General features: G+C 58.0%; 1 protein-coding gene across 6 annotated transcripts in view; it reads right to left on the bottom strand.

Annotated features, from left to right (window-relative positions):
• Positions 1-1,709: 1,709 nt before the first annotated feature.
• Positions 1,710-14,706, bottom strand: part of PEMT (phosphatidylethanolamine N-methyltransferase) — an 84,199-nt gene continuing 71,202 nt past the window's right edge. For 5 of the 6 annotated variants that reach the window (XM_037019681.2, XM_017673136.2, XM_017673132.3 and 2 more), the window contains exons 4-7: positions 6,331-6,476; positions 4,535-4,646; positions 2,317-2,391; positions 1,710-1,992 (exon numbers count right to left, since the gene is read on the bottom strand). In XM_037019681.2, the coding sequence (XP_036875576.1) occupies positions 1,935-1,992; positions 2,317-2,391; positions 4,535-4,646; positions 6,331-6,476 (391 nt within the window). In that variant the 3' untranslated portion in view covers positions 1,710-1,934. The remainder of the gene's footprint in view (positions 1,993-2,316; positions 2,392-4,534; positions 4,647-6,330; positions 6,477-14,706) is intronic. The other variant, XM_017673134.3, reaches the window with a different exon arrangement.

The raw sequence follows: 14,706 nt of genomic DNA on the forward strand, positions 1-14,706 counted from the left end.
TGAAAGCTGTGTTTGAGGACAATGCCTGCAGGAGGGATGGAGGCAGGTGGACACGTCTGGCCAGCACCCATGTCCTAGTCCATCTCCAGCAGCCCCTTTCATGGAGGACCCTGAGCTCCCGTCCGTCCTGCGTAGCCCTGGTCCATAGCCTGAAGAGGAGGAAGGGACCAAACAGAACTGGTTTCCCGGAACTCTGACAGGCTCCTTCCATTCAGCTGGGACCATAGCTGTCTGGCAGGTTCCCCTTCACCTATGAGCTGTTCTCAGCCCATGGCTCTGGCCCACCCCCCCCAGAACCCACCGCCCACAGCCGTGGGGACCAATGGGTCAGGACACTTCGAGCACCTCAGTCCTGCCCCGACAAAGGGACAATTCAGGCCATTGGGGGCTGAAGGCTGTGTGTACAGAGGTGCATGTGGAGGAGTGAGTTCCCTGTTCCTGGGGGTATGCAAGCAGAGAGACAGGGAGTGAAGCATTAATATCAGACTAGATACCTCTTGTGGCCTCTCAAGCCCTGAGACAGACTCTGGATTCCAGAAGTGAAAGAGAAAGCCTCACGGAGCCCCACGGGAGATGGAGGAGGCCCAGCCGGTGCTGCCTGAAAGGCTGCCATGTGCATGCAGCAGGCCTGACTGATGGCCATTCACATGGAGACCGAGGCTCTACGAGCTGCAGCACAAGGGACTCTGGGCTCACCCCAGGCTCCCAGCTCACATGAGGGAGAGGCTGATCCTGTGTCCTTGGAGGGCTGGGTGCTTGAGCAGTAAAGGCTGGAGCCAGGAGGAGGAGCCAGTCCTGCTCATACAGCTCCGTGGTCAGGCTGGACCTGTAGGCCCCAAATGGTCATGCGGCCTGTTCCTTGAGGTGGCACGTGGTCCATGAAGGGTTAGGAGAGAAATGTCAGCCGTAACCAGAGAAGCTGAGTTCAGCCTGAGGAGCAGGGCGGGACAAGTGCTGGGCCCAGGTCCTCTGGTCCCAGCCAGGAGGCCCTCCTTGCTGGCGCCAGAGCCCCCACCTCTCCTCCGACTCATCCACCCAGAGGGAGAGGAGGTGTGGCTCGGTGGGACTGAGCTGGGTTCCAGTTCACATGCTGTCATACTCGTGTGCCCCTGGACAAGTCACCCAGTTTCTGAGCCCCACACCCTCTGCTGCCAAATGGGTGCCCCCAGCCTGTGTGACAATCAGGAGACACAGCCAGTGCAGGGTGGCCAAAGTAGAGGCAGGCCAAGTGTCTGTGGTCCCTCCCTATCCCTGCAGGCTCAAGGACTGCAAATTTGGAGGAGGGAGCCCTGCTGTCCCGCCACTGTGCCTTCCCACTACATGACCCCTCCCCACTACGAGACCCCTCCCCACCACCACAGCTAACATGGGCTCCCACGCCCACCAGTACTTTCATGTCATTTTTTAAATGTTTGGCATACTATTTTTCACTCTCTGGTCATTTTCCCTGGACGGCAGCTCATGGGAGCCAGGAACCACTTGGCATGTGGGGGTGTCAGGCCACCGGGTGGTGGGCTTGCCAGGGCAGGAGTGAGGTGGGCAGCACAGGAGGCCATGTCTGGGCAGGACCCCTCCCTGCCGTGTGTGGCTGCACTGCCCGCCTTGGCTGTGAGGCTCCAGTGAGGAGCGGCCTAGCCTCAGGAGTGCCCCAGCCGAGCCTCTGGCCCACTCCTTCCCCAGCTGGGTGGAGAGAGGCCTGGAGGCCACACTAGGGTCAGGGCGCCTTTATTAGTGATTTGGGATGTGGTGGGGGCAGCAGGTAAGGGGGCTCAGTAGCCACACAACAGCATGTTCAGACCCCCAGGACAGTGGCTGGAGCGGCCCACACCCTCACGAGCTCCGAGCTGTGGCCGGCGCCCATCTCCCATCACAGGGCTTGGCATCCTGGCAGGCTGGCAGGTGGCAGGCCCTCAGCAGAGTGGCTGCAGGCCCAGTCAGTGTCTCCTGTAGGACTGGGAGGCTTTCTGCCGGTAGATCTCAGCAGTGAAAGGCCTGAGGGGTAGATAGAGGCTCCGGTCAGCAGGTCTTGGGGGCCCTGCCATCACCCCAGGCCCCCCACCCGAGTGTGGACAGATTGAGGGTATCAGGACCAGGAGGGCCCAGGGCAGTCTCGACACTGCCTGTCTGGCCCGCAGGCCCCACTTTGCCCACTCTAAGCTTCCTCTCCACCACTTTGAGAGTGACATGGTGTGGCCTAGCTGACAGGCAGCCCGGCCCAAGCTGCCTGGTCACTAGAAAGGCCCTGAAGGGAGAGGCAGGCCAGCTCAGACGTCAGACAGCAGCCCTGGCCCCATGCCTGAGGTGGCACCTACTTACTCCTCAAACAGCAGGGCGGTCATGTAGATGAGGGCCACAACCGCAGTCAGCAGCAGGCCAGTGGGGCTGGCGTGCCTGCAGAGAGGACACACTGTCAGGCCACGGGCTCCTCCCAGCGTGCTGCAGCCCACCAAGTCGCGCCAGGCAGCTCCTTCCAGACTGGCTTTCTCTCTTGGACCAGGGCCCCTGCCTTCTGGGTCCTGACCCATTGCCCAGCTCACTGATGCCCATTCAGGCTGGCTTGTGTCCAGGGTGGGCCCGTGACCCCTCTTCTGTCTCCAGCCTGCAGCTAGGAACTCAGCATAGCAGGAGTGAATCCGGGAAGGAATTTCAGGATTACCCGAGTGCCAAGTGTGTCCTTTTCTGCACAACATGATGTTCCAGGGGACAAAAATGCTACCCCTGCCCCAGTGGTGATGTTCTCGGGCTGTTTTCTAGAAATGGTCTCAGGTGGAAAGCCAGGTGGAGGGCCTCGCGGCCCCTTCACTGGCTCTCTGCCGCTTGCTGCTGCACAGAGGGACCCAGTGTGCCTGCCATCCAGCTGTCCCCATCTTCTCTATAGTTACCCCTGGACCGGGGCTCCCTAGGGGCTGTGCCCTGTAGGCAGCTGGGCAGGGAGCAGCTCATGGAGCTGGAGGGAACAGGGGCCCAGGTGGGATCTGTGTCCCCAGGGCACGTACTCCCCGTGCATATCCTCTACCCTGCCCCTTCCCTGCCAGGGCCTTACACTGTCTGTCCAGAAGCTCCAAGTAGGACAGCAAAGACTTCATGAAGCCCCTACATGCATTCTCTGGGCTCCATTCGCATCAGCCTCCAGGGTGGAGTGGGCCTCTTGCCCCTCACCACTGCCACATGGAGATGTCAAGGCCAGAGACCGTCTGGGGCTGAAATGAAGTCTGTCCTCCTGGAGCTTTGCTCACTGGCCCTAGTGTGGTTTTCTAGAGCAAGCAGAGCCTCCCTCTACCACAAACCACGCACACAGGTGCCAGGAAGAGGCGGATGCACCTGCTGCCAGCTAGCTCCCGCGGGGCCCAGGGACCAGGGCTCTGGCCACAGAGACTTCCTCACTTTCAAAATATTGTCACACCCTTGATCTTAACATCCTTAAAACCCTGTATGGAGACGACCATCCCACTGTGCAGAGGAAGAAACAAGTCCAAAGTGGCCCCCGTGCCTGACCCTGGGTGGCAGCAGGGCTTGTCTCCTCGGGGACGGGCTCCTCACCTGAGCTAATGGGAAGGTGGGGGCCTCCAGGAATCCCACTGCCCAAGTCCAGGCAAAGGGGGCCAGGCTGGAAGGCAAGTGGGAGGGGGCTGTCTGATCTGGAAGGGGGCTGGGGCAGGGTCCCAGCCAGACCCACAGGGCTGCCTCTAGCTCTGCCCCCCGAAGTCTGATGTGCCATCCGAGCTACCTCCAAGGGGAGGGCAGGAGCAAGCATCCCACACCTGGCATCCCACTGAGAGTCATTCCTTTGGGCCCTTTATGGTCTCTGGGAGCACCTGGAACATTCTAGGCAAGTGGTTTTCGAGTGTTCAGTAAAAGCAGAACACTTTCTACAGAAAAAGCTTTCTATGCAAGGAGTCCTAATACAGAAAAGGGACAAATGGGAAGCGCTCTGGAGGGGCGTGTGAAGTCCAGAGCCCACAGGCCCTCTGCCGCCTCCCTGACTGGGGGTCTCTGAACAGTGAGAAGGTGAGGGCTGAGCGCTGGGGGTCACTAGTTAGCAGCCATCCCTGGCTGAGGCAGGCAGCAGCCAGGCTGGGGCCCACGCCCTCCCATGGGACCTGGGGTAGCTTCCTGTGGGATGAGGGCCTTGGCAGCCTGGGCACAGGCACAGACCAGCGCCCTGACGGGCTGCGGCCACTGGGGCTGAGTCTGCTGCCCCTGCAGTGTGTGGGAGCCGACTGCTCGGGGCTGCCCAGCCCTGATGTTCTGGCGCAGGTCAGCAGCCTACGGGCCAAGAATGGCTTTTACATTTTTAAATGGTCTTAAAAAAAGCAATAAGAACACCACATTGTGAAGATGATATAAGATCCCAATCTCAGCATCCATAAACGAGGAGCTGTGTGCCGCCTGCCCCGTGTTTTCCTGCTTCCCTCCTGCTTCCCTCCTGCAGCCCGGAGCCTGCCTGCGCCGGACAGCTTGCCAAACTCCCGCTCCAGGATGTCACAAGGCGAGGGGAGCCTGGGCCCCAAGGAAAGCAGCGGGCGGTACTCACATGAGGGCCCAACCCAGGTAGTTGGCTGTGCTGCCCCAGTACATGGGGTTGTCCAGGACGCTGAACGGGAACGTGGTCACTCTCGCCTCCTTGAGGATCCCGAAGTAATCACCTGTGGGCCAGGCAGGGCCGCAGGGTCACATCCCAACCACACCACTACTGACGGAGGGGCCCAGGGCCGGCGTGGGCAAGCGGGAGCTGGCCTACAGCACTCCGAGCTGGGGCACCCCAGGGGCAGGCCCCCCTGCCCTCAGGCATGGCACCTCAGAGGCCGCTGCCCTGCTCTGTGCTTTCCCTCTGGCCCGGGAGGCGTTCCTCCTTTGCCATTTCTGCATCGGCTCCCACCACCTCCTGAGGGAGACCCTTCCCTACTCCGCCACCTAAGCAGGCCTGCCTGCCACTCGCTGTTCTGCCTCCCTCTCCTCTCTCCTCACCCAGTATACAGCCTCAGCAAGTTCCTCCCCTAGGGACTGAGGGGCTGCTCTGCTCCTCCTCCAGCCGCAGGGGGACAGCCCTGGGATTGCCACTTTCCCACCCGCAGCCAGCCGGGGGCAGCAGTCACCGTGGAGAGTGACCACCATGGCCTGCACCAGACCACCAGTCACCTACCCCCCAAAATATGGCCACTCTGAGAGGTGCGGACACAGACACAGAGTCCGGCACAGGTGCCCCAGGCCTACCAGGCTGCTGCCCACCCAGCCTTCTCTCCCCAGAACTCCCCTGGAGCTTCATCAGGCAGAAGTGGGGCAGCCTCAAGCAGGAGATGCTGGACGGGGCTGCGTCACCCCTTGTCTGGGGACAAAGAGGCTGGGGGCTGGGAGCTGCCCAGGGCCACGGGAGGCAGGAAATGGGCAGCAGGCCTGGAGGCGGGTGGCACAGAAACCTGCTTTGGGGCTGACTCATGGGAGGGAAGTAGCTGCAGTGCCCTACATCAGAGCCCAGGGGCCCGCACATTTCTAGGCCATTTCCTCTGGGGTGGGAGCTGGTATTCTTAGACTCCTTCCCACTGACCTCCACCCACAGTTGCTCCTCAGATGATTCTGCCCATGCAGGCCTGACCAGGCACAGCCCCCATGCTGCCTGGGGCTCCACCAGCCCCTCCCAGCTCCCCACTCCACCTGCAGGGCCCCTGCGGCACTTCAGAGGACCCGAGCCAAGGGCACAGCACCCCTCCCACTGGTCCCAGCCGCCTCCCCACAGCGCCCTCACCTCTGGCTCTGTGACACCCGCCCCTGATTCCCACCGTTCCCTGTTCTTGGCCCCCACCCCAGCCCAACAGAGAGCCAGGCACCTCCCAGGTGCCACCTGCTTGCTGGGAGGGGCTCCCCCTGCAGGCAGTGGCTGCCTCCTCCTTCCCTCCCCTGTCCCCAAGGCTGCCTTGCCCTGGTGGCCTCTCCCAGCTGCTTTCTTCCCTGAGCTTCATGAGGCTGACTGGCTGGGTCAGCACTGGGCCCAAAAGTACCAGAGCTGCAGATGGTGGGAAATGCAGAGAAGGGACAGCTTCCCCAAGCCCTCGCCAGCTCCAGACCCATGCCAGCAAATGGAACCTCACCTAGCCAGCAGCCAGCCAGCTAGATGAGCTACGAGAACCCAGCTCCTCAAGCTAACCCGGGCAAGCCGCGGCCTGCAGGAGGAAAGATGCCCCACACTGACATGGGTGGCAGAGCAAGGAGGCAGCTGGGTTCCCAGGGCTCCCCCCGCAGGTGCCACAGGCTGGGGGCAGGCCAGCACCCAGCCCTGCTCCTCCCCTGGATCCAGGGGGCTCTGCTGAAGGGCCTCAGCCCTCCGACTCTTACCTAGGAAGGTCCCGGTGAAGCCCAGTGCCAAGAAGCTGGAGAGCACGAGTGTGCTGCCCACTCCCAGGAGCATGAGGGCCACGCAGTGGGCTGTGGGGTTATCCAGGCTTTCCATCTTGGGCTGGCTCAGCATGGCCAGTGTGAAGCTGCAGGGCCGGGAAGGGGAGACAGGAGGTCACTGCCATGGAGAAAGCGCCACCCTGCCCTTCCCTCCCCATCCCCCAGGTGGCCCCCAGAGCAGCCATGGGTCTCAAACTCAGTGCCTGCTGGGGCCAGGCAGGTGAAACCAACAGTGAGGCGGTCTGCAGGGCGCCTAGAGAGCACCTTCCTGCCCCAGGCGGACTGTCCTGCAACACCAGCTCCTGCTTCAACAAGGCAAGTGGCCAGAGGGGGACCCAGGCCTGCTAGATGTGTTTATTTTTTGAGAAGCCAGAAATCCTGGCCTGTATGTGAAATATCCTATGTTTTTAAAAACAGGCAATTAATGACAACCATTTTAGACTCTGGGCATGACAGCAGTCTGGATTCAGCCCAAAGGCCAGCAGCATGTAGACCCTGACTCTTGCCCAGTTAGTAGCTGGGCCCAGGGCCGGCGTGTCCACATGCGCTTATGGACTCAGCACCAAGAAGCCCAAGGCACGTTCTGCCCCTTCTCTGCCTCTACAGCCCCTGTGCAGGGCTGTCCCGTCCCAGGTGGCACCTCAGGGGCCAGGTATATCCTTCCACCACTGAAATGCCCCCAGCAGGCTCCTTTTGAGGCCAGGCCATTGAAATTCTTGTTAAAAGGCAAAGGAGTTGGCCAAAAGGTGGTGACTGTGCTAGTGGGTAGAGGTTGAGATTGAGGTTCTCCAACTGGCTACTTGAGACAGGAGGACCTGGGGCAGGTGGGGCAAAGTGACTGGGCTCAGGTCTGCCTCATTAGCAGGAACTAGCACTGGAGGGAGGGACACACTCAAGGGAAACTGTGTGTGGGTGGGGAGCAACTGCATGCATGTACCACAAACACACTTCTCATTCCTCTGGAATCACAACACCCAGAAGAGACAGGGAGGTCTCCTGCCTCGTGCAGGGCAGTGACTGGTACTCACTGTGTACCAGGTGCCTCCCAGCAGGGCAGGTCACTAGTCACCACCCACCTAACTACCCATCCATCTACTCATTTGCCCACTCATCCATCCATCCACCTACCCCTCTGTCCTCCATCTAGCAGTCTGTCCACCACCATCCACCCATCCATCCACCCACCCATCCATCCATCCATCCACCCACCCATCCACCCATCCATCCACCCATCCATCCATCCATCCATCCACCCATCCACCCATCCATCCATCTACCTATCCATCCACCCACCCACCCAACCATCCACCCATCCATCCACCCATCCAACCCCCATCCACCCACCCACCCATACAGCCAGCCATCCACCCACCCACCCACCCATCCATCCACCCATCCATCCATCCACCCACCCAACCATCCACCCATCCACCCACCCATACAGCCAGCCAGCCACCCATCCACGCACCCACCTATCCACCCATCCATCCACCCATCCACCCACCCACCCATTCAGCCAGCCATCCACCCACCCATCCATCCATCCACCCATCCACACACCCACCTATCCACCCATCCATCCACCCACCCACCCATCCATCCATCCATCCATCCACCTATCCACCCATCCACGCACCCATCCATCCAGCCAGCCATCCCACCCACCCAGCCATCCACCCAGCCATCCACCTGTCCACCCATCCACCCATCCACCCACCCACCCATCTACCCATCCATCCATCCACCCACCCATCCACCCATCCATCCGTCCCATCCATCCATCACAAATTAACTACTGCCAGGCTCTTTCAAGGAGAACAAACTCATGATCCTCATTCATTCATTCCATGGGTAAATTCAGACTGTGGTAAAACTATCCTCATGTTAGACTAACAGCCACCTCCCCGGAGCACCTCCCGCAACTATCTCAGCTCTTGGAGAACAAAGGCTGCATCTCCTTGGAGCATCTCCCTGGCACCCAGCATACGGCAGGCAGATGGGTTACTTAGTCATCAGCTGGAGGAAAAGCAACAGCCCCTCAACACACACAGAGTGGAGAAGGCGGGACAGTGAGGAAGGGAGAAGGGTCTTTGAACGAACAGCAAACACAACATGGTGGGCAGAGGCCTGCATGGTGACCCGTCAAACAGTGGCACTCATGTGTTGGGCACCCTGGGCACTGCCACCATGACCCTCTGCCTTCCTGCTGCCCAGGCCAGGGTCACCCTGCAGCTCCAGGCTGAGCTGCTGGGACTGGCTCAGGGTCAAGCACACCCAGTGTTGTACCAGAATGACAGCCATGCCCCACACCTCCATGCCCTCATCTGATTTTCTGGTGAATCTTGGCAGCCCCGTGACCAGGCACACCTGTAGACCCGGCAGATGAGGCCACAGAGAAGCAGCTCTGGCAGGCAGCATCAGCACCCTCCCTACCTGTTCCAGTCCGCAGATGGGGTGAGTGGGATGGAGAAGGTGTGGGCCCTGGCAAGGCGGACTGCATACTCATGGTGGGGCTGGCCTGCAGGCCCCTGGCTCCGTGGCAGCCACTGCCTTAGGGACCACACAGCACAGTGTGTCTGTGGTGGGGGCTGGGAGTTGGATAGCAACACACACACTCAGGCCTCTGTGTTCTTGTGGGCTGGGATGACACCTCCAGGGCCCAGCCTCTAGGCTCTACCTACCTAAACATAGTTCTGGCACCTGATCCTCCCTGCCAGGGCTCACCCCCAGTTCCCAAACCTAGGGCTAAGAGGTGCACCAGACACCCTCTGACCAGCCCTAGGCTGCCCACAGCCCAGGATACCCACTGGTTCTTGAGGGGAGCACCCCAGATAGCCCAATGAAAGCACTGTGGGCTCCTGGTTTCAGAGAGGGTGCCCTGGCCTGTGGTCCCCTCTGAACGATGGTGACGGTACCTGTCCCGTCTGCCTGCATAGAGCTGCTGCCGGGGAGCTGTGTGCACACCGGTAAGCCCAGGGCTCTGCCAACAGGACAGTGGGAAGGACAGAGGAGTAAACTGAGCCCAGAAGGCACTGGGGAGGCTCAGTCTGAGCTGAGATGGAAGAAATCTGCCAGGGAACAGGACAGGGCAGGGAGAGCATTCCAAAAAGGAACAGCTGGGCTGGGCAGGAGATGTTTGAAAGGGGCCTGTGGTAAGGTCTGGAATGTTTCCTCTGGAGGTAGGGAGTCCCTACTGGGGAAGGGCACAGCAGGGGGACCCTGCAGGCCACCCCAGTAGCAGTGGAGCCCCGACAGGACCTGGGCATGGTGCTCCAGAGAACCCACCAGGGTCCAGTGGGGCCTCGGCTTCCAACTCCGTGGGCACTGGGCTCCTCTGCCAGAAGCCGCCTGGCAAGTACACACGCTGGCAGAGGAAACAGGAGCCCTCTTACCCGAGTGCTGCCCGCAGCAGCTTCTCTGGGGGATGGCTCCACAGGAAAAGGCTTCTGGTTAGAAGCAGATGGAGATGCCTGACGGAGGGGATCTAGGGCCAATGCTGGGGCAGGAGCCCTGAAGCACCCTGTGGCTGCCCTGTGCCCCGTCCACCTGCGGCTCCTTTCCCATTCCCCCCATGGCGCAAGTGGGGAGCCCTTTTCCAAGCTCCCTCATCACCCGCTCCTAGAAAAGCACCCGGGCCAGAAACAGGTCAGCAGAGAAACCTGGGAAGGCCCTTTGGGGCTCCGCCTGGCCTCGCATGTGCTGGGAACACCAGCACAGGGGTATGGGCACGGCGCGGCCCAGTCCCAATCAGGCCATCTCTGGTGTTCCAGCTCCTCCGCTAAGCCAGGAAAGCACAGTCCATTCCACGTGGAAGATCAGCAGAGGGACATGGGCTCTGTGGGCCACACACTCCGTAACAGAATAAATAGGAGGCAATTTCCTTTGGAAATACTCTGCACTGGGGGTTCATCTGTTTGTCTCGGGTTCTATTTTTAAACTTGGATTGAGCTTTCGGTCACCAGTGTGACTTGACGCTGTCCGTGCTCTGCTCCCCTGAAATCCTGGAACCCTGAGTGGAGGCAGGTGGGGGAGAGCCCTGCTGGAGTGCCCCAGCTACACACCAGGCACCCAGCTCAGCCCTGCTTGTGGCCTGCAGCCCTGAGCCGACAGCCAGGCCCAGGGCTCCGATAGCACACGGTCTGGGCCCCTTCACTCTGCGTGAGCTCTGCCAACCCACAGCCGCCACGCCGCCCCCCCTCGTGGACGTCGTGGCTTCCAGGGAAATAAGAACAGATACACTGGAAATGCCCACTACAGGCAAATCATAGGAACAGAAAGCACATTGTTTTCCAGGGCCTGGGGGGTGAAGGTAGGGTGACTGCTTATCAAAAGCAGGGTTGTGCGGGGGTAGAAAGTTCTGTAACTAGACAAAAGTGGTTGCACAACATTGTATGTTAATGTCACTGAACTGTATATTTTAAAATGGCTAAAATGGTACCTTTTCTGTTATGTGTATTTTACCACACACACAAGACCACCCCTAGGAACCAAGCAGAGGGCCGTGCAGGATGAGGGCAGGAGCCTATGTGCAGGAGCAGGATTCTCACGGCCCCTCCCCGATGCCCACCCACCACCATCCCCCAGCTGGTAGAAGGAAGGGCAAACCTGGGAAGGGCCAAGAGAAGGGAAAACGCGCCTCTGCCTTCACTGTCTGCTGGCCCTGAAGGGCAGAAAAGAAGGCCAGCCATACCCATATGCATCCTTCTCTCCTCCCAGAAGTTCAGTGGCCAGTTCAGCCAAGAGAAAGGCCACAGCCCAGGAGGCATGAGCAGGCCAGACCCAAACCCTCACCCACACAGAGAGAGCTGAGTGGAGGAGCTGGGGGCTCCCGCCTGTAAAAGGCTGCGCACTGGCATGGGGGCACCTCTCCAGGTCACGCAGGAATAAACCAAGGAGTTCTTTGCTGGTGTGTACACGTTGGGCTGGGCTGCGCTGGGGCTGGAGGAGGAAGAAGGGACCCTGCCTGGGGACCAGGGGCACTGCAGCTTTTCACCTCCTGCTCGCAAACTGTGCAGGAGGAGGTGCCAAATCCAGCTCAGTGGTCTGTCCTTCACCCTCTCCTCCCAGCTCCCTTCATGCAGCCACAGGGACTTGCCCACCATGGAGGTCTGACCACATCTACCCACCTGTACAATGGCTCCCAAGGGCCACAGCTGCTCTACCTGGATCCCCGCATGTACCACACACTGAGTGAGGAGCTGGCTAGTTAGTCAGGCGACCCCTTCTGAGAGGGGACAGGAGCTCCTGCTCCATTCCACAGCCAGGAGGTTGAGAGACGCTGTGACCTGCTCCAGGCCAGCCCCCATCAGGAGCAGAGCTTAGGCTGACCCAGAGGGCCTGCACCTCCCCCAGGCTGCTCTAACTCCGTTTCCCTTTGTGCTTCCTGGATGTTGTCCACCAGGTGCACATGGACACTGGCAGGACCTTCCTTTCACGGATGGCAGGGGCTGGCAAACGGTAACCTGAGGCTGAATCTGGCCCACTGGCTATTCTTTTAAATAAAATTTCAATGGGACCTGGTCATATTCATTTGCTCACATGCTGTCTCTCTTAGTTGTGACAGAGACTGTATGGCCTGCAGAGTAAAAAACATTCACTATCTGGTCCTTTATAGAAAAAGTTTGCTGACACCTGACACAGATAGTCATAAAATACAGATCTGATCACGCTACAAGGGGCCTTAGTCATTTACTAGTCCAGTGATCAGCAAACTTTTCCTCAAAAGGCCAGACAGTAAATATTTTCAGCTCTGTAAGCCAAGAGGCAAAGCCTAGGACATGATGTAGATACTTAAGAACAGTTTAAATATCACCATGTACGTGACTCAACAGTGACAACAAACCTGATCTTAAAACTGCACCAAGAGTTGAACAAGGGTTTCTCAAAGGGCAGTGAGATGCCACTAATCACTAGGGACCCACAGACCCAGACCACGGCTAGGTTCTGCCTCACCCCCGTCACAGAACAATCGGGAGGACACAGTAATGGTGCCGGTGACGAGGCAGATAAACTGGAACCTTCTTCACTGCTGGTGGGAACGTAAAACAGAGCAGCCACTATGGGAAACAGTTTGGCAGTTCCTTAAAAAATTAAACATAAAATCACTACCGGATCCTGCAATCCCATTTCTAGGTATATACCCAGAAGACCCAAATGCAGGGGTTCCATGAGATATTAACACAAGCATGTTCCCAGCGGCTTTAGTCACAGCCCAAACGTAGAAGCAGCCTGCCTGTCCAGCCACAGGTGAGTGGATAAATAAAACGTGGTTTACCCATGTAGTAGACTATTATCCAGCCTTAAAAAGGGCATTCCTTTTTAAAAAACATTCAAATTGCTTTTATTTTTTACCAATTGTAGCTGACATACCGCTTTCTGTAAGCTGAAGGTGTCTAATGTGATGGCCATGTACCTGTGTGCTGCTGCACATGAGAGGATGAAAAAAGAGAGCAAACCTGTCACCTGTAGTGGATGAACCTCGAGGACTCTGCTCAGTGAAGTACGCCAGACACAAACGGGCAAATACTGTGTGATTCCTCATATAAGAGGTCCCGAGAGGAGCACATGGGACGTAAAAAGGCAGGTGGTGGCGGAGTTTGGCATTTGAGGCCCAGCTGGCTAACGTCTGAACCAGTCCAACCCGAGTGGAGGGCAAAAGGGACTTGTCGAAGCCCTCTGCCGGGACCAGCCACACAGGGCTGTGTCAGGGTCATGGGGAGGCCTCACTTCAACCCAAGGAAGGCCCAGCCTCCCTTGCCTCACCCCTCCACCACCCCCAGCCCCACCCAGCCACCACCTCAGGCACAGCCCATGTGCAGGGCAGGGACTCCACACCAGGCTCCAACCCACTAGGAGCCAGTGGGCTGGGCGGGGGCTGCAGGGTTCCGGCCCAGTGGATGCCTGGCCAAGGACAAACCGATTCAAAGCTTCTTCTCTTACCTCTTGGATTCAGGAAGCCAAAAACTCAAGAAGTCCCCAAGTTGAAACAATATGTTATTTTAAGGGAAAGGGCAGCAGGTCCTGTATCCTGAAGAGGTTAACATTCCAGGAACTTTACATGCCTCTTCAGTGGCAGCCAGGGAGAAAGGGCCACCTCAGATGGCCCAGGCCCACGCTCTCGTCCATTCCCTCAGAGGGGTGGGAAGGTCTGAGGGCCTGCAGGCCGGGTGGGGCCAGTGGAACCAGGCAGAGGCTGCGGTGGCCTCCCTGCCAGCCAAATTTTCAGAGGGTAACTGAGCAGGGACCCCCTGGCGGCAAGGCAGCACCAACAGCCCACCTGAGCGAGGGCTCACAGCCCGACCTCACAGAGGCCTGCCGCCAGCCACTTTCTCTGGGGCCTGGAGGGGACGCCCTCCTCCACCCCCACCCTCACTGGTCCTGGCGCGCTTCCCTGTGCAAGTCCAAAGCGGTCCGCTCAGAGCGGTGCTCAGAGCGGTGCAGGCCGAGTGAGGGCAGCTCGGGAAGGCAGAGCGGCCCCTTGCAAACAGGGAACCGACCTGATGCGTCAACTCACTCCCCGGCTCCCTTTCCTATAGGATCCCAGGTGCTGCCTGACCCCACGGATATCTTTTTTCTTTTATTGACATATAGTTTATAGACAATATCGTATCAGTTTCAGATGTACAACATAGTGATTCGACACTTATCTGCACTGTTCAATGCTCACCATGGTAAATGTGGTCACCATGTGTCACCACACAGATGTTACAGAATTATTGACTATATTCCCTCTGCTGTACTTTCTTCCCCGTGACTACTTTATAGTATAATTAAGATTTTGTACTTCTTGTTAAACTGAAGAACAATGACTTCAATGGGTTATGGGGAGGATTTGATAATATGGGTGAATGTAGTAAACCACATTGTTTTTCATGTGAAACCTTCATAAGAGTATATATCAATGATACCTTAATAAAAGAATAAAATAAAAATAAAAATAATTTTTAAAAGATTTTACACCCCCCCCCATAAAAATGAAGATTTTGTGCCTCTTTATCCCCTCACCTATTTCACCCCATCCCTCTCCCCCTGGCAACCACCGGTCTCTTCTCTGCGTCTGTGAGTCTGATGAGTGGATAAAGAAGATGCAGTGCATATGCACAATAGAATATTATTCAGCCAAAAAAAGGAGTATTTGCCATTGAGAACAACATGGACAGAGCTAGAGGGTATTATGCTAAGTGAAATAAGCCAGGCAGAGACAGACAAGTACCAAATGATTTCCCTCACTGTGGAATCTAAAAAATATAACATATGAGCAAACAAATAAGCAAGTGACCCAGGAATGTTATCCAATCTAACCTCCACTGGCCACCC

Source organism: Manis javanica, chromosome 4 (genome assembly GCF_040802235.1).
Source record: "Manis javanica isolate MJ-LG chromosome 4, MJ_LKY, whole genome shotgun sequence".
NCBI lineage: Eukaryota > Metazoa > Chordata > Mammalia > Pholidota > Manidae > Manis > Manis javanica.